This window comes from Oncorhynchus gorbuscha, linkage group LG18, assembly GCF_021184085.1.
Source record: "Oncorhynchus gorbuscha isolate QuinsamMale2020 ecotype Even-year linkage group LG18, OgorEven_v1.0, whole genome shotgun sequence".
Lineage (NCBI taxonomy): Eukaryota > Metazoa > Chordata > Actinopteri > Salmoniformes > Salmonidae > Oncorhynchus > Oncorhynchus gorbuscha.
The window spans coordinates 23,301,870-23,327,717 of record NC_060190.1 but is presented as its reverse complement, the minus strand read 5'-3'; the positions used below and the strand labels follow the sequence as shown (position 1 = coordinate 23,327,717).

The following is a 25,848-nucleotide window of genomic DNA, read 5'->3' as shown; positions in this document are numbered from 1 at the left end:
GTTTAATCCCCACTTCCGCATATCTCACCTTCACTCCTTCTGTTTCTAATCTGTCTAAATAAAGTATTGAAAAAAATATAGGTGCACATATGTTGATTTAACATGGATCAAGTAAAACAAATGTCCATGTTTTATTGACTCAAATCCATGTTAAGTCTATTTATCTCAAGACTGAATCGGCCCCAATGTGCTCAATGTAACAATGGTAGTCAGCACAGCTGTTAGGACTGAAGACTGGCTGAATGAACTAAGGCAGTGTTTTGACAAGCAGGAGACCCAGGTTCAAATCCATATTATCACACATACACCAGCTTTATACATGTGTCCTCTACTATAATTTACTTACTTGAAGTATTTTGATTGTAACATAATTTATAATCTCACAATGAGCCTGGAAACTGTAATAATCTATGCCTAGTGCCATTGTCTACCCTAGGAAAAGTATTACATTTCTGTATCCTCTTTAAAATATGAACATATTTCAGCAAACCATGGAGAAATATATCAGCTCTGGCTCTTACACTCAATACATTTCTAAAATGAGTCACTGGAAAGGATTATGTGAGAGTCTGCAAACAATATTTTTGTACTGAAACCCCACATTTTTTCCCACAATACTTTTAAAAACGCCAATATTCAGATTGAAGATCCACTTTTGAGTGTTTAAGAGTGCTTCCATTCTGTTTTAAAACAAAATACTTACATTAGGTTTACATTCAAAGCCCATCCAAACACCAGATCTTAGTTTAGGTGCACTACTTTTCATGGTTTCAGTACACAATGATGGTGTTTTGAGTCTTTCTATTTGAACAGTGTACGTTTTCCATGTTTTTGGTTATCATTTCATCCCATCAGAACGTTTTTCTTGTAATTAATATCTTTTTCTTAAATTAATGAATTTATGTCCTGGGGATAATGTTAATTTGGTGCTTATTGCAGACCATTGATGCAGCGGCTGGGTTGGTTCTGCTGCAACCTGCTGAAAACGTTCTCAGAGAGAGGAAACTGACACATGTCTATTGGCTATCCTTTCGAGATACACATGTAGCCTATTACAATAGCAATACATGCATGCAGATACACTAAATTTACTAAATTCATCGGGGCATGGAATCTACAAGGTGTCGAGTGTTCCACAGGGATGATGGCCCATGTTGACCCCAATGCTTCCTACAGTTATGTCAAGTTCTGCTAAATGACTTAAATGTAAATGTAAATGTAAGTTGGCTGGATATCCTTTGGGTGGTGGACCATTCTTGATACACATGGGAAACCGTTGATGCTGAAAAACCCAGCAGTGTTGCAGTTCTTGACGCAAGCCGGTGCACCTGACACCTACTACCATATCCCATTCAAAGGAACTTCAATATTTTGTCTTGCCCATTCACCCTCTGAATGGCATACATACACAATTCATGTCTCAAAGCTTGAAAATCCTTCTTAAATCAGTTTAGATGAAGAGGAGGAGACAGGTTAAAGTGAATTTCACAAGAGACATCAATAAAGAATTATAGCTTTCACCTGGATTCACCTGGTCAGTATGTCTTGGAAAGAGCAGGTGTTCTTAATGTTTTGTGTACTCAGTGTATTTTTCTGCATTATTGTAATTAATGAGTTTCTGGGTTATTTTCTCTTTCCACAGATTTAATTGAGTTAAATGTTAACAATATCAATAGTTATTCCTATGAACAAGAGAAAGGGGAGTTCAAGGCTGCTGTGAAGCACTGAATACACATCTTACTTAGGCCTACTTCTTAATCCTGCTCATCCCCACTGGGACATAATGCCATTATATAATAGGCTGCTACACATCCAAACCAAAAGAAAACAAGCCATCAGCACTCATTTTATTAGCTTTATTACTGAACCCCAGGAGTGTTGTGCTCTGTAGACTTAACTCATCCCACGTGAGAAGGAGCTACAATTCACAAGTCGGCTGAGCAGTGAGTGAGATATTCTGTATAAGATAACGTAACAGCTTAAAACACATAAAAAAAGATTCTTGTGGAATGTATGAAATGTATACAAAAAAAAAACTGATAATGTTACCCCTACCCCATACATTAAGAAAACATGTGATTGGTTGTTTTTAAACTCAGTTCACTCACATCCTGCCTTTAGCATATTTATGTAAGAGATCTGATTGGCTGCTCAAGTCTCTGGACACAAATCAAATGTCAAGGTTGCCATAATTACTATATCCCCATTTGAAGACAAGTAAACTTCAAGAAAACCCCAAATGTATGTTAATAGTTGGACCTGGCTTCCTCTCCTCGCCTCCTTCCCTCCTTTACCTTCCCTTCAGATCAGTGCAGATGAGGAGGCAAGGAGAGGTAGCCATTTTAGACTATTGACATACAGTCCATCAGGAGGTTGTGTTAGATTTCTTAGAAGAATCTTGGGTCTCCATTCTCTCCCTCTCTACTTTGCCCTTCTCTCCCTGGAAGTAGTCAGAATCGATAAAACGGGACATGTGGGACAGTGTGACATAAACGTCCCCGTCAGTCTCGGTCACCGTGTGGACTCTTTGCTTGATGCCCTTGGAGTACCACTTTTTTGTGGACACTGGGGCATAAGGGTTGGTGGCCCTGTAGATGCCCTCCCCCTCAGCGAGAGAGATCTTGTACTTGTGCTTTGGACACACTATGCACAGCTTGCCGTCAAATTCCTGCAAGAAGAATGAAATCAAGAAAAGGTATTTATCAAATAGATTATATTTAGATTGGGCGTGCACGTACAGAGGAAAAGGTATGTCGCTAGTACCTCGTTTCCAACCAGGGTACATGAATAGTGGAGCAAACTGTAAATTTGAAACCAATTACTTCTTTGCTGACACAGTTCCCAACCTGGAACACACACAAAAAAGTACAACAATAAAAAATAAATATTTTGTACACAATAAAGAAAATCCATTACGGTTATGTTGGTCCCAGCGGTGATCAAAGCTCAGAATGCTTATATTTTTGATCTGACTGAGTTCTAATCGCGCCTGCCTCTTTGCGAACAAGTAGACAATGATCATGAACAGTGGATTGTTCATTACATTAGCCTGCATCCCCCGGATTTACGTTTTTAGCAGTAGCCTACATTCACCAATCTCCGTGAAACCAACAACACCAGCTAAGAGTCGGCTCAAGTAAGCGAGATGTGTTTGCGAGATGCCGGATAAAAGGCCATTTTTAAACCGACTCTCTGGAAATTAGTGCACAACTGATGAGTAGCTGCGTATGAATAGTCAGGTGTCAAGCAGCGGGCAGAGATGTATATTGTAGTGGAAGGCACTACATGGTCAATCCGAAATCTGCATTGGCCGTGCAGCATTTAAGGTGATCTGGCCTATGCAGAGGTCAGGGCATCATACTTCTTGCGTTTCTCGGAGCAGCTCAGAGCTGTTCGCTGTTGTGAGTGAAGTTGTCAAGGACCTCCCGCCATCACCTAACGTCAACCAATCATGTCAATGCAGAGCTATACGAAGCCCTCCGTATTGTTAAAACATTTGAGAGGCGCTCCGTGATGCGGCACAGAGCTAAATTTGGCCTTTGTGTGCCTCTGGAGGCTCAGCATTGCGTCACACCATCCATAATGCCTCGACGCACCGACAGCGTTTTGCATTTCGGTACAACAGAAGTACATTCATTTCCAATGGGAACGCTGCGTTTGCTTTGTAGCATTGCGTTGCAGAGGCAGTTGCAGTGCGTTCTGTGTGGTGCATACATTTGACTTATCAATCATATGCGTCAAACTGTAAGCGTAGACGTTTTGACAGAAATGGTAGCAGAAGATGAGAGTTGGAACTTTTGTTGCACACATATCCAGATGATGCTGCATACCATTTTGCGCAAAACACTGTAGGTGTGATCAAGGCGTAAATTTGATAAATCCAACCAATGCACCACACAGAACCCACTGCAACTGCCTCTGCAATGCAATGCTGCAAGGCAAACGCAGCGTCCCATTGGAAATGAATACTTCTGGTGTACCAAAATGCAAAAACACTGTCGGTGTGCTCAAGGCGTGATCGAGGCTGGGGTAATTTTTGCTTTGTTTTTTCTGTTCTCCCAATAGCATTTTAAAGTGTTTTAATTGTATATAAATGCAGTAAATGAGGGGGTGGGGGACCTCACTAAACTCAAACCCTGGTTACAGCCCTGCACACACATGAACACACACTCAGGCCGGGAGAGGCACAGGGCTAGCTGCAGAGCTGCGACCCTGGAGCAGTTTGGGAGTTAAGTGCCTTGATCAAAGGCACCACGGCTGTATGTGGCACCTGAGATATTTATTCATCTGGATCATTCATTTGGATCAAGCTTACAATACTAAGTCACTCACCTCTATGTCTCCATTTTGCAATGGTCCCCCAGCATCTGTCCAAGGAGGAAAGGATCAGAGTATTGCAGAATAAGAAAACAGTTTATGGCACTGTAACAATTTGCTGACTGGACACACCATTCAGATGTTATGTGGGAAAATATCCCATAGAAAACAAAGTAAATCTACCACACCGGTATAAAGATGCTCCCCAGTGCAAACCCCTTGACTTTCTGTCTTGTTCTAAAATGGATTAAATTGTCCCCCCCCCTCAATGTACACACAATACCCCATAATGACAAAAAAAACTGAAATATCACATTTACATAAGTACTTAGACCCTTTGCTGAGGGCTTTGTTGGAGCACCTTTGGGAGTGATTACAGCCTTGGGTCTTCTTGGGTATGACGCTACAAGCTTGGCATACCTGTATTTGGAGAGTTTCTCCCATTCTTCTCTGCAGATCCTCTCAAGCTCTGTCAGGTTGGATGGGGAGCGTTGCTGCACAGCTATTTTCAGGTCTCTCCAGAGATGTTCAATCGGGTTCAAGTCCGGGCTCTGGCTGGACCACTCAAGGACATTCAGAGACTTGTCCCGAAGCCACTCCTGCGTTGTCTTGGCTATGTGCTTAGGTTCATTGTCCTGTTGGAAGGTGAACCTTCACCCCAATCTGAGGTCCTGAGCAGGTGTTCATCAAAGCTCTCTCTGTATTTTGATCTGTTCATCTTTGCCTCGATGCCGGCTAGTCTCCCAGTCCCTGCCGCTGAAAAACATCCCCACAGCATGATGCTGCCACCTCCATGGTGGCAGGTTTCCTCCAGATGTGACGCTTGGCATTCAGGCCAAAGAGTTCAATCTTGGTTTCATCAGACCAGAGAATCTTGTTTCTCAAGTTATGAGAGTCTTTAGGTGCCTTTGGCAAACTCCAAGCAGGCTGTCATGTGCCTTTCACTGAGGAGTGGCTTCCCTCAGGCCACTCTACCATAAAGGCCTGATTAATGGAGTGCTGCAGAGATTGATGTCCTTCTGGAAGGTTATCCCATCTCCACAGAGGAACTCTGGAGCCCTCGGGTTCTTGGTCACCTCCCTGACCAAGGCCTTTCTCTCCCGATTGCTCAGTTTGGCCGGGCGGCCAGCTCTAGGAAGAATCTTGGTGGTTCCAAACTTCTTCCATTGGTCCTTCTGTAGCTCAGTTGGTAGAGCATGGCACTTGTAACGCCAGGGTAGTGGGTTCGATTCCCGGGACCACCCATACGTAGAATGTATGCACACATGACTGTAAGTCGCTTTGGATAAAAGCGTCTGCTAAATGGCATATATATACTAAGAATGATGGAGGCCACTGTGTTTTTCGGGACCTTCAATGCTGCATACATTTTTTGGTACCCTTCCCCAGACCTGTGCCTCGACACAATCCTGTCTAGGAGGTCTACGGATGATTCCTTCGACCTCATGGCTTGGTTTTTGCTGTGACATGCACTGTCAACTGTGGGACCTTTTATAGACAGTTGTGTACCAATAGAAACAGGAGGCATCTGAGCTCAATTTCGAGTCTCATAGCAAAGGGTCGGAATACTTATGTAAATAAGGTATTTATGTTTTTAATACATTTAATACATTGCATGTCTAAAAAACTGTTTTCGCTTTGTTATTATCGGGTATTGTGTGTAGATTGCTGAGATTTTTAAAAAAAATCAATTTTAGAATAAGGCTATAACGTAACAAAATTACAAAAAAGTCAAGGGGTCTGAATACTTTCTGAAGGCACTGTACATTAACAACCGCTACTGAGAATGTTCCAGAATGCATCTTTGAATTAGCTTGAGTCAAAGATCTGTTTGTGCAGACTTGCCCAACTCCTATCATTGGCACAACAAACAAAAGTGCTGTTTACACCTCTATGGAAAGGGTTGTACATGGAAAGAGTTCTATGTTCTATCTGGAACGTAAAGGGTTCTACCTGGAAGCAAAATGGGTTCTTAAAACCCCTTTTGGATCTAGATAGAACCTTTTTTTAAAGAGTGTACCTCCGTAGGTAGGCAGGAATATCTGATCAAAATTAGATCACAATATTAATTAACCGTCTACACCTATCAAAAAAATGTGGTCACAATCATAATGTTGACAATATCAGTACAAAAGACGCATGTTAGCGCCACATATACAGGGTGCCAGGAGTTGGTAATGGCAATTGTCAAGACAGCACAAACAGATCTGGGACTTAGGCTATCTTTAAAGCACAGGAAGGACCATTTATTCTACTCACGGTAACAGTGGAAGTCCAGAGCATAGAAAATCTCCTTGTGATAGAGCACCAGTATGTCCCTGCCCTCCAGGGTCCTGAACGACCGCTTGGCTTTTATCAGGTCTTCCTTCGTGCCCACAAAGTGCAGACCGGCTGCAGGCTCTCCCCCCTCTCCCCTGTCCTCCATGGGTATGATGATACTCCAAACACTGCTTGTAGTACAAAATATAGTGCCAGTTCAATATTTAATGTTGAATACATCAACATCAACAAAACATCAACAAAATGTTTTGGATTAAAAGGCAGATGCAATTCATAATGTATTTGATTTCTCACATCTTCAAAACATTTGTCTGTGAGCATGTCCATATAATTAAAAAGTGACAGTATAAATCTGTCATGGATACTTGATGGAATCTGACCCTTAAGTATTTTATGCAAATAAATCAAATAATGAGCATATTTGATGTATTACAGATAATGAGCATATCAGTTCAAGTTGAGTCATTTCTGAGAGCACATAAATAGTATGATTAGCAGGAGCCTGTGCCACATGTCCAACACCCTCTGGCTAAACCATGTAATTTAGTAAACTGCATATTTCATGTCGCCCTGATGCATTCTATTTAATAGGCCTATTTAGATACACAACCATAATCAATTGACGCTAACAAGATACATGTATTTTATCCTTAATGAAGATATAAAAACAAACTATCTCCCTCTCTCTCCATCAGAAAGTGAAAACAGGTTTCCATTCCCAGTTTCAAATCAATGTTAAATTGTGTTTTTTAAATGTTTACCTTGGTAGCAGCTTGTTTCCTCTCTTGCAGAAGTTGTAATGAGCTCATTTTATATGTAACCCAGAGGCCTAGTCTAATAAGGCGGTATACCATGTCGTTATCTTGCCCCTCCGGTCCATTTCAGTTGTCCCTATCTACCCATCTCACTTTCTGGAGGGGGGGATGTTGTTCTTATCTCTGTCTAACACAAGGTGGATATTCACACAGACAGACTATAATTTTCTCTGTAAAATAAAGGATTACGTATTTTAAAATTAATCAATCAGTATTATTTAGTGAATGGATATATCATACATGAATTGCAAAGTGATAGCCTGCTAAAGATTTCAAAATACAACAATCATCTTAACTATCAACATGTTAATTATCTTAAGATGTGTGCTGTCATTTTTCTTGTTGTTAATTAATTCGTATATTTTTGTTTGTTTTAATGCGATGACCTTCGGAGAGCGGACCTTTAATCAATGTTCACTATGAACACTCCAGACCCCTTTTTCAGATTACATAGCCAGTAGCCCTTCAGCCAATCGGAACGCGAGAATGAGGAGATCTACGTCCAGTGTCTGATATCAATAAATGTATTTCTAAAAAAAAGTGGCTAATTTCAAAGTAAGTGTTGTGAATGTATACAACTTCGTATAAAAATACATTTGAGATTATTGTGGGAACAAACTAGCCAATTGCTCAACATACCTCATACAAATACTGATTACATTTGTCCGTTTTATGCATAATATGCATAGTGTTTCTGCAGTGTAATAATAATAATAATTTATGCCATTTAGCAGACGCTTTTATCCAAAGCGACTTACAGTCATGTGTGCATACATTCTACGTATGGGTGGTCCCGGGGATCGAACCCACTACCCTGGCGTTACAAGCGCCATGCTCTACCAACTGAGCTACAGAGCCAGTGTGTCATGCATATGAATTTATTGTTAACAGAGCAGACACCACCATGTCCCGTGTATACAAACGTATAACAAGCAGAAGTCTGGCCCCTCTTGAGGTTCTTAAAAGAGCAACCAAGAAAGTGAAAGAAGAGAAAAAGTACATACGATCAGCAGCAAGGGATTTTAAAAATTGACCGAATGACACTGATGAGGTACATTGGAATTGAAAAAAATAAAATTACCATGTACCTGTGCGAAAGAGAGTCTATGATAGAGTCGCAGAGGCACACAAGATCTTGTCTAACAACATGGATTCTGGGCATGCTAAACATATCAAGAATTTAGCGGACAAATAAGGCGGCTCATCTTACCCTGTCCCGATGCTCAATTTACCCCATTTTTGGACAAACTATGTTTACATGACTTCTGATTATTTCCAGGGATACACATCTTGAAATATATGTAGATATTTTTGTTTGAAAGAATACTATATTTCCCTTGACGTAGTGATGCTGACTGTACAAATGGCTCAACATACCCCACTCTCCCTTCTGTGAGCTATACACCCAAGGAATAGACAGCAAACGAATGGGCAGAAAATGCTCATGTATTTCCAATCATTGACTACCACTGTTTTTGTGTTAAAGGGTAATTCCGCCACTTTTTAAACTCATAAAGTATCTCCAGGACAATACCAGTGTCTACATATGTGAAAACGGCGCATTTATGTTTTGTAGAAAGAAAAAAAAGAAAAAAAAATAATCCCAATGACATCTTCAAAAGTTATTTTTTCAAACAATATGAGATTCGCGGTAACGTGAGGAGCAAGAACATACCCGCCGTTTTGGTCTTTATAATTTAACACGCTCATACATTTTTTTGATTACACAATCACTCGTATTTCATGTCACAACCATTCACCGATACGTAATGCTATGACGCTGGTAAAGTTGTCTCGCGCACCTACCGCTGTCACACTTCCCCAAACTATGAACAGTGCTTGTCATAAAAAAAGCTAGCTAGCTGATGGACGCAAACAATGTTATTCCCCAAAAACATAGCAAAACGACAACCTATTTTAGTAGCTATAGTTAGCTAACTTTCTAGCTAGGTGGCATCATCTAAAATATCCCTAATTTCGAAGACAGTTCTTATTTGATTAATGTTGTTCGGACCCACCTATGTGAGGCTAGCCACAATAAGGATTAGCCACAAAGTGGATTTGTGATTCGCCTTCAAAATAAAAGTCTACCAAAGAAAGTAATGCAAATTAATACAAATAGTGGAATCATGACATAATGGAATAGATCATGCTTAACGAGGTTGGAATGTTCTTATATAAATTCAACAATAGACAATTTGTTCATTTGACAAAAATTGGTTGAAATCACACTGTGAATGTGTTAAAGACTATAGAATTGCACTGGGGGCATACTTATTTCACTGTACAGCCATACCTATGGATTGTGGATCAATGACATGGGGCGGCAGGTATCCTAATGGTTAAAGCGTTGGGCCAGTAACCGAAAGGTTGCTAGATTGAATCCCAGAGCTGACAAGGTAAACATCTGTTGTTCTGCCCCTGAACAAGGCAATTAACCCACTGTTCCTAGGCCGTCATTATAAATAAGAATTTCTTCTTAACAGACTTGCCTAGTTAAATAAATAAAGATATGAATGTCAATACGCACTGACTGGGGAGGCGATTTCCCACAATAAGAACTAAGATGCTAATATTTGCATAAATTCTTCACAGTTGTGTTCTGTGGGTGTCACTTAGTAGACTTGTTTATAATTGAATTGCTCCACACTCTAGCATTGTTTATCCTGATCTAGGCTACATATGGCGTGATTCCATCAATTGTAGTATTCTGCATCACTTTCAAATATTAACACCTGAAGACACCTGAAACCCCACCTCTTTAAGGAATACCTAGGATAGGTTAAGTAATCCCTCTCACCCCACCCCCCCTAAGTTTTAGATGCACTATTGTTAAGTGACTGTCCCACTGGATGTCATAAGGTGAATGCACCAATTTGTAAGTCGCTCTGGATAAGAGCGTCTGCTAAATGACTTAAATGTAATGTAAATGTAACTTTTATTTTGAAGGCAAAACGCACATTTCACTATTGTGCCTAATCCTTATTGTGGCTATTTTCACAACACATAACCCAGTCCGGTCGAGCATCACTAGCCAGATGAAGCTAGCTGGCTGCTCATAAACGTTAGCTTTGGCAACAGGGTTAAGTCACTGGCTAGCTATTTATTTAATGAACTGAAGTTCAATTTCAATGGGCGAACAACAAGTGGCTACCTAGCTAATACTTACAAGAATTCCAAAATCATGGCTAAGATTAATAAAAATGACTGCAGTTTCTACTGTTCATTGTTTTCAGGGTGGTTGTGTTGGTGCTAGCTAGGTACCAAGCTAAAGCTAGCTACCCCTGAAGTTGCGGTCGAACAAATAATGCCTTATTACCAACGCTGTATTGTAAACACATATTTCGTGGCCGGTGTGTGCTATGCCTTCTGGCTAGAAACTCGTTGCAGGTTTTGAAAATCACTTCTAATCCTATACCCTGTGATGTCACAAACCAAGTTTCCATCCAAGCATGTCATGCCGATGAATTACCTGATGCATGAACAAAGTAGACTGGATAGTGGAAACAGTCAAATGTAAGGTATATAGGTTATATTGTGCTAACGCAACAGTTGTGACAAAACCGATGGAAATCCAATTAATTCGTATTTTTAATTCAATACATGGGAATTTAACCCAAGTTATTTTATGTGACCTACGTCATCACGCACAGTCTTTTATCCGCAATAAGTCATTTTGATAGAAAAATCTCTGGTGGGAAAATGCACATATAGTTTTGAGCAGATTTGAGAATATTCGCATTCAAATCTGTCTCCAATAGGATGGAAACCTAGCTACAGAGGAGCATGTTTTAGGACCTTTATCTTAACCATAGATCATAGAAACGCACCGTTTTCACATATGCAGACACTGGTAGGGTGCTGGAGATGAGGTTAAAACGTGGCAGAATTGCACATTAACATTGTTATGCCTAATAGCCTACTTGTCTTGCACTTTAAACAAGAATAAAAACCATCTCTTCAAAATTGACCTTTATTACATAACTTGTCTCCAATATTCCAGCTTTACTCCTGAGATATTTATTGAAAATACACAGTAAAATGGTGATTTAGGTTTATGATCTCAATGTCAGCAGTAGTTATCTTATCCAATTAACTATCACACAGTAGTGTATAAATCCCAACTCCACTGTCAGCAAGATGTGCTCCTGCAACAAATATCAACACAAGGTGGAGACAAAAAAAATGTATTTCACAGGAGGTGCACCAGTTAAGTCTCAGGCCAGCCAGGGGATCATTCAGCCGGTGGCTCATTTCATGCTTGCGAAATCAGATGAAGGTACGTACTTTTGACAATAATTAATCTTGATTCATATTTAAATTAAAATGAGCAGGTCTTTACATCCATTGGGGACATGTGCACTCCTGTGGTAAACGTATTTGAGAAGAGCCAAGAGCAGTGAGCCAGTTCTCGACACTGCAAAAGGACATGGTTGATTTCACCTTAAATTAATTTTCAGTTAAACTGTGTGTCCTTTGAAAGTTGGACAAAAAGTTGGGAGTTTAAACTTATTTAATTGTCCTACACTTTCCCTCTTCAAGCTTAATTTCCATAATTGCATAGCCCAATGGTTCATACCATTTTAATTAGGAATTTTATTAAAAAAGGGCAGGAGAATTGTGTTGCACAGTTGTGGTAAATTCAGTGAGAAACTGGGTCAGTGTTTGGATACTTTCAAGATGAGGATACAATCTCATGTCAGATCAGTGTTTTAGTATGTAGTGTAACCCCGGTTTTCACCTACACAATCATGATGATTCAGTAATGGTTCAAGGACTCATTTGAAAACTACTCAAACAGGGCCCAGTGTCTTTACAACAGTTACTACCTGCTTTGAAAAACAATTTGTCATTCCCAGTTTTTCCATGTCAAAGTACAGCAGCTGATGCTTTCTAGGAAACAAATGTCATCATTCACAACAGATAATAAATGAACATTTGAAGACATTTCAGACAATCCTGTCCATTCAACATTTTATAATATACATGTTATAGGTGACATTTGCATCCTCAACACAAAAGGTAGAGAAAATGAAATTAAAAAGGAGGACTGCATTGTCCACATCACTGGCTGTGACAGTTGATTTTTGTCCAAATGAGACCATTTTCAGCCTCAGAGGGAAAATCTCCTTTAAAAAAGAATAAAATAAAAATCACCACACACACACTTACCCACACAATACATGAGAAAAAATTGTCCACTGCTCTCCACCTTTGCAACACTGAGTCTGACAGCTTAGCATGTGGTCCTTCTAGTCAAGTGTCATTTCAACCAGGTAAACATTGTTCCAACAGTCTCCTACTAGTTAATACACACAAGGCAAAATGTCAGCGAGCATGAGACAGTACCCCCGGCTGCATCTCAGGACTCTTCAATGGCTTCCTTCCCTCTTCTCCTTGCCCTCTTTATTACCACAGATCTGAAAGAACATGGCAGGTTGGGGGGGAAAAAGCAATATGGTGGAAATGCATCCACTCCTTTCACCGATCAGTGATCATGAATAAAAGGGGGTTGAAGAGAGGAAGTCATTTTAGAGTATTGAGACATGGCTCACCCAGGTCATTGACATCACATCCCTGAACAGCCAGTGGCTGAGGAGAAGAACAATCCATGTGATCCATCGGTCAACTCATTTTTGACTTGACGCCAGCCCCAGTTCAACAGAGCAAGGTAGGAGGAAAGTTCTCATTTTGATTCTGTTAGTCTTCCTCAGACTGAATAGTCAAGTCTCTCCCTATTACAAACAGAAAAGGAATACTCCACACCCATCTATAACTGATTGATTGTAGTGTCACTGGAAGCGGTGATGAAACGTAATCTCCTTGGCATACAATCCAGGCCAGCACCTCCACGTGAGTGAAAGGTGTAACGGGTCCTGTGTTCCTTTAAACAGGTAATGATAAAACACACACGCACCCATATGAAAACTGCAGGCCTAATGAGCACAGTTGATGGGTTGGCCTGACTGACTTTGCCCCACTTACACAACTTCAACATTACTACATAGGGCCTATGCTGTTCCTTAGCCAAAGTATTTGCAGCAGAGTTTCAAGAAACATCCTTTTTCACACACAAAATGCAATAGTGCCCATGTAGCTCTGAATCACCAATGTGGCATGTGCTCAAGTCATAGCTGATAAATGTTGAGGACAACTAAATGTGCTCTTTTAGCTATATGTGCTAACTAACAAACAATGGCTAATGCCTCTTGGCATGTGTAAATAGTTGATTAAAATACAGAATCCCACTCATTTAACTTCACTTTCCATTTTGACCACCTAACTGGCTTGCTAACTAGAATTCCAGGAGTTTGCGCTAATTCCAAGAAAGCATATCAAGCATGTATGATGAGAAGCCTTTTCTGGTGTAGTTTTGTAAAGCATGGCCAATGGAAGAGGGCAACACACAGAAATGGGTGGCGATGAGAAAAAACACACAAAAAAACACACTGAATCCAGAGGAGGCTTGTGGGAGAAGCTATAGAGGACGGGCTCTATAGCTTCTCCAAACACATCAAATATATGGAAGCCACATGTTTGAATCTGGTCCATTTATCCCATTGCAGCAAGAACAATGAGCCCATCCTCCTATAGCTCCTCCCACCAAACTACTCTGACTAACTCACAAAGAGGTTGGAAGGGAAAAAAGGTAGGAGACATGGGGACCGATGGTGTTGGAGATCTGGATTTCCCTCTGAAAACACCCCCCCCCTGCAAAAAAACACACCCTTTAAAACAATACCAAGCTCAAGCTGAGGAGCAGTTTGAGTGTGAGCGCTCTCCAGGGATGTAGTATTAAAGAAATAAGGTGGGTAAACGCTGAATGAATGAATGATGCGGACGCTAACAACGCTAATTTAGCGTAATAGGCGCAGGAACACTTTTCATAACATATGGTTGCGTAGACGGTGTTAAGGTGCGTTTGTCCTCCACTACATCCCTGGTTTTCTCCCAGTGAGAGTCTATGGAGGCCCTGAGGTTTGGAGGCAGGGAAAGGATGGATAGAGAGGGAGGGAGGGCGGGAGAGGAGAATGAACTCCTTTGGTTCCATGTCCGAGACAGCACTTCCTCCTAGTGCCATATACAGGGTTGTACTCATTAGGGAACACCGTAGCAAACTGTTTTGCAACGGAAAACAAAAACAAGTGGTAGTCCTTCCCCGTTTGTCTGTTTTCTGCCGTTTGGTTCCTAATGAACACACCCCAGCTCTGGAGAGGTCAGAGGTGAAAGAAGGTGTGGGGTGAAAGTGGGGTCAGTCAGGGCAGTTTGTCTGTAGATTTGGGTGTTTGTCAAACAGACATAACGACTGAGGCTGGCTGGCTGACAACGAGGGTGAGACAAGCCCGAGACAGAAAGAGGGGCACATTGACTGAGCAACACAGCCTGCCAGGCTAACAAAAATACCAAATTTCAGCCATCCAGACAGAAAGCCAACCAGCTTACACTTGAATATGAAAGACTACCAGGGTGTGAATGGGCCAAGAGGTGTCTGGGTTCTGAGAATTTGGTTAGAAAATTAAATACTTAAGCCCGGAACATACTTAAAGCAAACGCGTCTAGTGACATGATAAAACGCAGACAGTTGAACAGAAACAATAGCAACCGCAGTAGCACACATTCCATTCAGCTGCATCTTTTTCTGTGTGCTCCGTTCCCAGATGCACTGCAATACTGGGTCGTTACATGTAGCAAGCCCCTTTTCCGACTCCTTGTTCATAAATTCCAATTGGATATTAAACTGGTATGAACAGACATTACACTTGATCCTCTCCAAAAAGCAGATATCTGCACATCTCGCAACAAAACAAACTCCTGTGGGCTCGGCTGTTTGTTTGTGTTCATCATCAACTGTCTGCTTTCTATCAATCCATCAGACGAGGGAGGCATGCTTTGACTATGTGACCATCGAATAAGGAAACCAAAACCATGCGGTCAAGTCAAATATCAAAAGGACAAATTCCGACTGCTCTCAACTAGACAAATTATATTTGGAGATATTTTTGTTTTATTTTGCGGTCGACCACGCCTGTATTTGGAATCTACTAATTTCTCCAGTTATTAATTTACTATCAATGTACCAGATGTACAAGTATTTGTTTTAGGTGATGATCCAGGCTTAACAGGATCAGGAGGGAGCTAGGATCGGATGTGGTAGGGAGTGGGGCGTCAATTTGGGGCGTTCATCATCATGAGTCCTCGTTTCCAGAATCCTCCTGGTCGTCGTCATAGCAGCCAGTAGTGACCCCTCCTTCTCCTCCACTGGTCCCCCCTGCCTCTCCTCCCGACTCCATGTCGCTCTCCTCGTCTTCATCCTCCTCTTCCTCCTCCATATCATCGTCATAGAGGTCATCGTAGAGCAGGTCTGAGCTGCTGTCTTGGGAGGGAACCCGAGTCTGAACGCAGTACTCAGCCAGCGTAGTGGGAACCTTGACACCGTCGCGTTCCGCCTCTGCCACAGTGGACACCACCTGCTTCCTGTTGGGGGCGGGGTTGGGGAGAGAAACATCGCAAAGGGTTCACTCACTGTGACTGTGTGTGTCAACTTTGTTGTGAAAAAGGTCAATCAAATGTTTGGGTTAGTGTGCATGTGTGTCCTTCCTACCTGATAATTTCAGCGTATTCTTTGTCCTTGCCCTTGCTGTCCCTCCACTTGCGGAACATAACGGAGGCATCCACGTTGGCCGGTGAAAATGTGTTGGGCTCGTTCAGCAGAGAGATCACACTCAACAAGATGGTCCTGTACACACACGTTACTAATTTGACTTTATGTCCTCTAAAACATTACCTGAATATTTCATTTACAATGGATCCTTTACCTTAGTTTCTAAGTAATGTGGCTTTACTTGATTTCCTTGAATGATTGAGTTATTTGAACTGACTTCCTCTGTGACAGCAATGTTACCTCACCATTTCACCCATGTGGCTCCATTAGATGCTACTTCCTCTCTGGATGTTTGGTTAAACACACACTCAGCACTTTCAACCTGCCCCGGGGGTTGAGAAAGTGTCTCACCGACTGGCATGCATTATCATTTTGGCACTTTGACTGTTAGGGACTGTCTACTCCCGAGCACTGCCCTTTAAACATTTGACACCCCCAATTGAGCCATTATGATGACACTCCATATTGTCTTTTGGTCTCCCCCAAAGATCTGTAAGGTTGTGATGTCAATGGCTTTTTCTGCATGTGTAGTCCTCTGTCATTTGTTTCAACGTATAGTCTAAAAGTTGATTGTCTTTTCATTTACATTTTTTTGTGCTCAAAATAGGTAAACATGTGAAGTGCGATAGACCTGACCTAGGTCAAATACAAATGGGAAATCATTAGAAATACAGGTGTGTAATGTTTGCCCTTTTGGAACTACTCGCTTGATTCCACCATTTCATCAAGCTATATCAAGTGCATCTTGAGTAACAAAGTGTTTGAGCTTTGTGGTTGAGCCAAAGTGTACTCATTAGGCAGCAAATAAAATTCTTATTAAAAGCTTATTTTTGTTTTCCGTAGCGAAACACTTAAATGTTTTCAATTGCATGCCATAATTAAAGAACAAGGTTTGTAGCGGGTTGAGGTACCTGATGTTCTGGGTGGGGTTCCACCTCTCTGAGGGGAGCTCCCCGCTCTGGGGGTCATCAACGGGAGGGTGGAGGATGGAGATGCACACGTCGCCATTCTGTTGGAGCACAAAAAAGTCCAATTCTGGATGGAGAAAACTCTTGAAATATGTTAAGATTCATATACTTTGGGAATACACTTACCTCGTAGATGTTGGGATGCCACATCTTGGTGAGAAAACGGAAGGTCGGAGGGGAGTAGGGGTAGTCGATGGGGAACTTGATGTGAGACTGATAGAGACAACAGAAATGACCATCAGCTTCAGACATATTTAATTCCATTTATTAAAGCCAAATAACCCTTAAAATTAGTTGGATACAATTCAGAGAGCATGAGAATGATCCCCTAGTTTGTCATGTTAGTGTGTATGAGCTATTGGGGGCCAAGTGGGTGTCCGTATGTATGAGCAAGCATGGAGGTTTGTGAGAACATTGTGTCCAGCAGCGCTAGCCCTTTGGGGAGAGGCACTGCTCTGCTTCACATCAGATAGTATTATCGCCGTTTCAAAACATGCCCTGTGCAGACATGATAAGCTCGTTGTGAGTTTTACTTGATACACTTCACTGCTTCCCTTTTGGATCAGGTCCCTGGAAAAGTTATTAAAAGATTTTTGTTGTAGCTTTTTTTATTGATAACTACATAAGACCACTATCAACAACCATCACTCCTGGGTTCCAATGGCACGTTGTGTTAGCTAATCCAAGTTTATCATTTTATAAAGGTCAATTGATCATTAGAAAACCCTTTAGCAATTCTGTTAGCACAGCTGAAAACTGTTCTAATTAAAGAAGCAATAAAACTCACCTTTAGACTAGTGAGTATCTGGAGCATCAGCATTTGTGGGTTCGATTACAGGCTCAAAATAGCCAGAAACAAAGGCCTGTCTTCTGAAACTCATCAGTCTATTCTTGTTCTGAGAAATGAAGGTTTTTCCATGCAAGAAATTGGCAAGAAACTGAAGATCTCGTACAATGCTGTATACAAAAACTTGGATTAGCTAACACAGCATGCCATTGGAACACAGGATTGATTGATGGTTGCTGATAATGGGCCTCTGATAGCTACATAGGCATACAATAAAAATAAAAAGTTTTAAAAATCTGCCGTTTCCATCTGTAATAGTCACTTACAACATTAACAATGTCTACTGTATTTCTGATCAATATGATGTTATTTTAAAAATTGAGAATTTGCTTCTTTAAAAAACAAAAAGGACATTTCTAAGTGACCCCAAACTTTTGAATGGTAGTGTATACAGATACGTTGAATGAGTTTATCAGGAAGTGCATTGGAGATGTTGTACCCACTGTGACTATTAAAACCTACCCCAACCAGAAACCGTGGATAGATGGGAGCATTCACGCCAAACTGAAAGTGCGGACCACCGCAATTAACCAAGGCAAGAAGACTAGGAATATGGAAGAATACAAACAGTGTAGTTATTCCCTCCTCAAAGCAATCAAGCCGGCTAAACGTCAGTATAGGGATAAAGCTCAGTCACAGTTCAGCAGCTCAGACAAGACGTATGTGGTAGGTTTGCGGACCGCTATCAAGGACCTGTGGGCTCTTCTCCATGCCCGACGTGAGTAAGACATTTAAGAGTGTTAAACCTTGCAAGGCTGCCAGCCCAGATGGTAATCCCTAGCAGTGTCCTCAGAGCATGCGCAGACCAGCTGGCTTGTGTGTTCACAGAGCTATTCAATCTCTCCCTATCCCAGTCTGCTGTCCCCACATGCTTCAAGATGGCCACCATTGTCCCTGTACATAAGAAAGCAAACTGAACTAAATGACAATCGCCCCATAGCACTCACCCATGTCAACATGAAGTGCTTTGAGACTAGTCAAGGATCATATCACCTCAACCTTAGCTGCCACCCTAGACCCTCTTCAACTTTCTTTCCACCCCAATAGATCCACAGACGATACAATCACCACCACACTGCCCTGTCCCATTTGGACAAGAAGCATACCTATGTAAGAATGCTGTTCATTGACTATAGCTCTGCATTCAACACCATAGTACCCTCCAAACTCATCATCAAGCTCGAGGCCCTGAGTCTGAACCCCGACCTGTGCAACTGGGTCCTGAACTTCCTGACGGGTCACCCTCAGTGGGTGAAGGTAGGAAACCACATCTTCGCTGATCCTCAAGAATGGAATGGGGCCCCGCAAGGGTGCATGCTCAGCCCCCTCCTGTACTCCCTGTTCACCCATGACTGAGTGGCAAAGCACGCCTCCAACTCAATCACGTTTGCAGACGACACAACAGTAGTAAGCATGATTATCAACAACAATGAGAGAAGGGGAGGTCTCGGAGTGTGGTGCCAGGAAAATAACCTCTCACTCAAAGTCAACAAAACTAAAAGGAGATGATCGTGGACTTCAGGAAACAGCAGAGGGAGCACCCCCCTATCCACGTCGATGGGACCGCAGTGGAAAAGGTGGAAAACTTCCTTGGCGTTCACATCACTGACAAACTGAAATGGTCCACCCACACAGAGTGTAGTGAAGAAGGCGCAATAGCGCCTCTTCAACCTCAGGAGGCTAACGAAATTAGGCTTAAAACCACCACAAACTTTTATAGATGCACAATTGAGAGCATTCTGCCGGGCTGTATCACCGCCTGGTATGGCAACTGCACCGCTCACAACAGCAAAGCTCTCCAGAGGGTGGTGCGGTCTGCCCAATGCATTACTGGGGCCAAACATCCCCCTCCTGGACACCCGATGTCACAGGAAGGCCAAAAGATCAACCACCCGAGCCACTGCCCGTTCACCCCGCTATCATCCAGAAGGCGAGGTCAGTACAAGTGCATCAAAGCTAAGACCGAGAGACAGAAGCTAGTTTTCAATCTCAAGGCCATCAGACTGCTAAACAGCCATCACTAGCATGTCAGGGGCAGCTGCCTATAGACAGATTAGGAATCACTGGCCACTTTAATAATGTCTCCGTATCTTGCATTACTCATCTCGAGTGTAAACTATACACTATTCTACAGTATCTTAGTCACTTTACCTGTTTAAGTATTTCATCAGCCATCTCATATGTATATACTGTACTCTATACAAATGCCACTTTATAGTCCAATGCCGCTCTGTGTGTGTGCGCATACAGTTGAAGTCGGAGGTTTACATACACTTTAGCAAAACACATTTAAACTCAGTTTTTCACAATTCCTGACATTGAATCAGAGTAAAAATTCCATGTTTTAGGTCAGTTAGGATCACCACTTTATTTTAAAAATGTGAAATGTCAGAATAGTTGAGAGAATGATTTCTTTCAGCTTTTATTTCTTTCATCACATTCCCAGTGGGTCAGAAATTTACATACACTCAATTAGTATGTGGTAGCATTGCCTTTAAATTGTTTAACTTGGGTCAAAAGTTTTTGGGTAGCCTTTTTTTTAACCTTTATTTTACTAGGCAAGTCAGTTAAGAACAAATTCTTATTTTCAATGACGGCCTAGGAACAGTGGGTTAACTGCCTGTTCAGAGGCAGAACAACAGATTTGTACCTTGTCAGCTCGGGGATTCGAACTTGCAACCTTTCGGTTACTAGTCCAACGCTTCTACAAGCTTCCCACAATAAGCTGGGTGAATTTTGGCCCATTCCTCCGGACAGAGCTGGTGTAACTTAGTCAGGTTAGTAGGCCTCCTTACTCGCACATGCTTTTTCAGTTCTGCCCACAAATTTTCTATAGGATTGAGGTCAGGGCTTTGTGATGGCCATTCCAATACCTTTAATTGTGATAGTGAATTATAAGTGAAATAATTTGTCTGTAAACAATTGTTGGAAAAATTATTTGTGTCATGCACAAAGTAGATGTCCTAACAGACTTCCCAAAACTATAGTTTGTTAACAAGAAAATTGTGGAGTGGTTGAAAATGAGTTAATGACTCCAACCTATGTGTATGCAAACTTAACTAATATATATATATGCACATACATATACTTAATCCATTTTGTACTTAGATTTACGTGTTTTTTGGTGTATACGTTGTGAAACTGTTAGATATTACTTGTTAGATATTACTGCACTGGCGGAGTTAGAAGCACAAGCATTTTGCTACACCCGCAATAACATATGCTTAACACATGTATGTGACCAATAAAATTTGATTTATATGGCCCCTATATTTTTTTAACTAAACAGAGCACTTTTAACACATGCAAACAATAGACTTCATGTTATTTTGCTAACTAACACCTTTCATCTGTGGTGTTAGATAGCTATATTAGCTACTATACTAGCAAGCTGAATAGATAAACATGGTGCCAAGATCAGATAGGAGCTAATACCCAACATAGTTAGCTAATGTTAGCTGGTTATCATTTTGAACATGCAACCTTTTTGGCAACGAGCCATCTGACTTGCAGTGTAACATTAGCCATTTCCTGGTGCGTTGATCTGACCAGCCGCAATCATATCCGTAAATTGACAGTTAATAGTTGGATTAGATGATTGTCGTAACAGGGAAAGTAGTGTTTTAAAATACCAAAATAACGGTTGACAATAGGTTTAGCTACCTAAGAATTTCTGCATGTTTATAGACCAATAAGTTTTAGATCAGCAAGCATGTGTGCATTCTCACTTCTCAAACTATGGGCAGATTAGAGTAATTTAGACAGAACGTGCATCGTCGTTTCATCTGTTTTCCAACCCTCGCTCTAATTGTTAGATATTATCCATATTTATGGCTTGGAAGCAAATGTCATCGCCATTGAGCTAGTTCTCATAGTAGCAATAAACAGTAACAAGTGATATGAGCAATGGAGAGAGCTGTGAGGGGATGTGAAAGAGAGCGTGGTTACAGCCTCGCTCTAGCCAATCGTAGCAATAGGTTCAAGTTACAACCTGCCGGTTTCATGACAGATAGTTGAACTAGCCAACTGAGTCGTTTCTAATTTTGTCCTGGCAGCTGAGTTGTTTAGAGATGTGTCCTGACAGCTGAAATAAAAACATGTTTCCCCGATAACAGAAAATTAACAAAAATACTATCTGTGATCACAAATCATGACGTTATGTTGGACCAATTTCCATTGAATATATTTTATGTTATATTCTCAAATTAACAGCAGTGCCTATATGATGTCCTTACATGCAGGCACGACATGCTGGAGTGGTGCTTCTACGCAAATGTTGTTTGTCATCTGTAGCACCATAGACACCACTGGTGAGCCAAAACAAGCTCAGTAACTCAATGCATGCACACGCTCCTATTAAATATGTATTAACCTATATTGTGAGTAGGACTATGCAATCTTAATTTACATAGTTAATCAAGAGATTTACCATTATAAAATATTAAATTATTACCATGCTGGTATGTAGTTAGATTGTTGTTGTTACCAAAGTTAAATGTATTGTTTGATTTTCAAATTGATTCATTAATGCATACATGGCTGTTTCTGGCAAATTGTCACCAAATTATTAACATTTTTATTATATTGAATATCAGTCTAAAATATCAGCCTCCTTGAGGCCCAAAAATCAGTAGACACACAAAAATAATAATAAAATAAATCAAGATTGGTCGTTCTCTAATTGTAAACCGGTTTTCTGGTTGAGAAGACGTCATGCAACTAGATTAGTCACATGGCATCTTTGTTCCTCAGAAATACATCACATTTGAGTTGTTAGGCTATCTGATAATACTGGTAGTTATTAGAACCGGGACGATACCAGTATCACAATACTCGTTAGTATCGCGGCAAGGAAACAAATCACGAAGCGGATTTAACTTCTTTAGCAAAACAACCCTAATGTTGGAAACAAACATGTTGTCATCCAGAATCACATGAGTAACTATTTATTTTCCAAGCTTCGGCTTTCATTTTTGAAAAAAAATATTGCGACACTGGTATCATCACAGCCCTAGTAGTTATTTGGTCCGATAACCAGATAAAGATATTTTGTGGTTTCTAGAAAAACATTTACAAAACTTCACTTTACAACCAGTATACAACCTGACAATGACATCACTCACAAAATATGTTATAATAATCATTGCACTGATGTCATTGCAACCAGTTTTGCCCACTTGGAAGAGTACATGCCATGGCCTGGATGTGGGCTCCCACTCACCAGACTTTTATGCTAATGTGGTGTACTAGACACACTGAATAAGTCACTCAGGGGAAAGGAGAAGAGTCTCATCATGCCCTTCTCTTCCTCGCTCGCTCTATGCTTAGGTGCCATTTATATCCGTCCACAGCTAAAAATAGGAGTCTGGAGCATAACGATCAAACTGCAAGGGGGAAGGAGGCTGGGTAGGGAGGTGGTGAGTGGGAAAGAAAGGAAGCGAGAAACAGACAAAGCGAGCGAGATCGGAGGGAGAAACACCTGAAGACCTACACAAACCTGCTACACCCTTAGGCAACAAAGCAGCTTGTTGTACATCCCACCCATCACCCACCCCCCTCCCTCCGCAGTTGGTTCACCACAGATAAACCTGCTACACCCCTACACAGTAACCTCACCTTAAAATAGCCTCCCTCGTACAGTGTGTTGGGGGGGCCAAAGATGGCCACCTCCCAGTTGTAAAGGTCCGACTCCTCCACCAGGCCGATGCGGAAGCCCTCCACTGGCTGCTCCTGCAGGGACTTCAGCTCCATCATCAGGGCCTTCTGGGAACTGGGCGTCGAATGGTGGGCCATGGCTATCCCACTTCTGACACCAGGGGACATTTCAGAATTCATTTATTTCCTCCTTCTAAGTTTACTGTTTGACGTATAATGACAACCAAATCAACTAATAACTCGACTTTGTTGACTTACTGGCTACAAAAAAAAAATACACAGGCCATACATTTATACGGTTGGCTCCTATACAACCTCAGGAGCAATATTAAACAATAGTTTAATTAGGCTATTAAGGAAGATTTGCATGCAGTTTGAGTACAGAGAAAGCAGTGACAAGGCTGGCAAATAGCGAATTCATGTCGAATTCAAAGTAGGACATGTTCTGTATCGTGTAGCAAAGCCTGGGGCTGACTGCAACGATTAGGCCTTTGACAACTCAAATGGATTCAAGCTAATTAAACATTAATTACCTATATCCACGCAGTGTTTGTACTATCTTGTACTGTTTTCAATGGGATATAGCAAGCTATTTAGTTTGTAACTGGTGAAGCATACAGTCAAATCATGTCAAGTTTCATATTGACAGAAGTGTTCTATCTTGACAAGCTGGACAGGAACACATTGGGGAAAAAATTTCTCTCCTCGCGTGGTATTTTTCTTCTTTGTGCCACTGCTGGCACTTGGCATGGGGATAAACAACAACGTTAGAAAATTATTGGAGACATTCTTGGGTCCAAAACTCTAGCGACGAATTGGTCTCGTTGATATTTCCCCCGTGTCCCCTGCTTAGCCCCCGTTCGGACAGTCGCTCAGTTGATTAATCCGCTGGCTGTTTGTTTATCTGCTCTTTTCTGGCATCTCGAACTTCTCCCCACGTCAGCTCAAACCCCACCGAGTAACTAAGTCGAAAAAAGGAACTGCCTTCCCCACAGCATTTTCTCCACCGCCACGTCGAGAGGTCTGTAGTATTTTATCGAGCTAACTTTCGTGAAAAAGAAAGACAGTGAAAGCTTTGCACTTACGAAATACAGTGAATTTCATGGAATTATAGTCTCACCCTATCGATGCTTCCGGCTATCATTGCGCGTGTCTCCACGACGTACTTGCGTAGCTAGACTCACGTCCAACGTGCGCGGTCTTCTCAGAATGATGTGCACTTTGGCATGTTTTTAATGTATCGACAATAACATAATTTCATGTAATTAAAGCCTATAGTGTTTCCTCGCGTATAATTTACAGATAGAGTTGATAGACAATGGATTTTCAATAGTGACAACAAAATATGGTGAATCGGCACCCAGATGATGGGTATAAAACCCTCAATGATAATTAGTCTCTATACCCTAGTCTCCGGAAATCACAGACCTAGGGCAATTAATGCGTGAGGAAACCCTTCTGCCGAGGGAGACAAGGACAAACCAATTTACAATTCATACCATTAAAGCAATAACAAAATAAGTTAGAGTCACTCTAGAACACTATCAAACACAAGCCCCACCGGCCGAATCCGGCCTATGACACATTTCAATCTGGCCAGGGCAATGATTTGAGTTGTCAATTAATTTAGGCCCGCTTCCATACCGCCTGCCATGCACTGCACTACAAGTCACAGCAAGCACTGCCAACGGGCTGTACGTCAAACCACAGTGTATTTCCACACACCTCATCCCAGACACACACCTTCACATGAGGAATCTTCTACAAGACTGAAAGTTTAAACGTGTTGTAGGCTAAAACATTTCCTTGCCAAGATTCGGTTCCAACGGGTTATTGCTGTAGCCTACAGAAAATGTCATCTTGGTTGTCAAATAGTTATAAGATAAAGGATTCACACATGTTTATAAAGTACAATAGGACAAACACACAGGTTGTCATGCAGGTGAAAGAGGACCCAAAAGCGACTTGGCGAAAACAGAGTCTTTAATCCAGTAAAGTAAATACAATCAAAAAAACACAACTTTCACTCGAAATGACGAGGACAACTGGAGACTCGATCTTGAACAGCAGGTGAACAGCAGGTTGCCTCGGGAAGGCACTTGAACCAGACAGACTCAGACACCTGCTCACCACGCAGCATCTGAGGAAAACACGACACGACAGGGCGATACACAAACACAGCACGGTGAATTCTAGACAAGGAACCGACAGGGCAGAAACGAATAACAAGGAGAGAAATAGGGACTCTAATCAGGGAAAGGATCGGGAACAGGTGTGGGAAGACTAAATGATTGATTAGGGGAA

General features: G+C 41.5%; 2 protein-coding genes across 6 annotated transcripts; both read right to left on the bottom strand.

The window, feature by feature from the left end:
* Positions 1 to 1,841: 1,841 nt before the first annotated feature.
* rfesd (Rieske (Fe-S) domain containing) lies at positions 1,842 to 8,916 on the bottom strand. 4 transcript variants are annotated; one of them, XM_046309822.1, is made up of 4 exons: positions 8,790 to 8,916; positions 6,577 to 6,767; positions 4,333 to 4,367; positions 1,842 to 2,668 (listed from the first exon to the last, which is right to left on the bottom strand). In XM_046309822.1, exons 2-4 carry the CDS (start codon positions 6,740 to 6,742, stop codon positions 2,366 to 2,368), a joined length of 504 nt encoding a protein of 167 aa, XP_046165778.1. In that variant the 5' UTR covers positions 6,743 to 6,767; positions 8,790 to 8,916; the 3' UTR covers positions 1,842 to 2,365. The 4 variants fall into 4 exon arrangements, with proteins under 4 accessions (XP_046165778.1, XP_046165777.1, XP_046165779.1 ...); XM_046309821.1 differs by lacking the exon at positions 8,790 to 8,916 and adding an exon at positions 8,623 to 8,779; XM_046309823.1 differs by lacking the exon at positions 8,790 to 8,916 and adding an exon at positions 7,359 to 7,880 and having other exon boundaries at positions 6,577 to 6,764.
* Positions 8,917 to 11,990: 3,074 nt separating this feature from the next.
* On the bottom strand, positions 11,991 to 24,734 carry LOC124002677 (ubiquitin-conjugating enzyme E2 R2-like). Of its 2 annotated transcripts, none has more exons than XM_046310296.1 (6): positions 24,665 to 24,734; positions 23,506 to 23,695; positions 17,169 to 17,255; positions 16,986 to 17,083; positions 16,015 to 16,149; positions 11,991 to 15,887 (listed from the first exon to the last, which is right to left on the bottom strand). In XM_046310296.1, the coding sequence occupies exons 2-6, from the start codon at positions 23,680 to 23,682 to the stop codon at positions 15,599 to 15,601; spliced, it is 786 nt and encodes a 261-aa protein (XP_046166252.1). In that variant the 5' UTR covers positions 23,683 to 23,695; positions 24,665 to 24,734; the 3' UTR covers positions 11,991 to 15,598. The 2 variants fall into 2 exon arrangements, with proteins under 2 accessions (XP_046166252.1, XP_046166251.1); XM_046310295.1 differs by having other exon boundaries at positions 24,078 to 24,711.
* Positions 24,735 to 25,848: the final 1,114 nt, after the last annotated feature.

Bases quoted from the DNA above. Each gene is read 5' to 3' on its own strand.
- rfesd (XM_046309822.1), bottom strand. From the start codon at position 6,742: ATGGAGGACAGGGGAGAGGGGGGAGAGCCTGCAGCCGGTCTGCACTTT. The intron at 4,368-6,576 runs GTGAGTAGAATA...CTCCTTGGACAG, and splicing joins TCTGGACTTCCACTGTTACC to ATGCTGGGGGACCATTGCAA. The intron at 2,669-4,332 runs GTGAGTGACTTA...TTCTTCTTGCAG, and splicing joins TGCAAAATGGAGACATAGAG to GAATTTGACGGCAAGCTGTG.
- LOC124002677 (XM_046310296.1), bottom strand. From the start codon at position 23,682: ATGGCCCACCATTCGACGCCCAGTTCCCAGAAGGCCCTGATGATGGAG. The intron at 17,256-23,505 runs GTGAGGTTACTG...TGTCTCTATCAG, and splicing joins ACGAGGGAGGCTATTTTAAG to TCTCACATCAAGTTCCCCAT. The intron at 16,150-16,985 runs GTACCTCAACCC...GTGTGTGTACAG, and splicing joins AACCCCACCCAGAACATCAG to GACCATCTTGTTGAGTGTGA.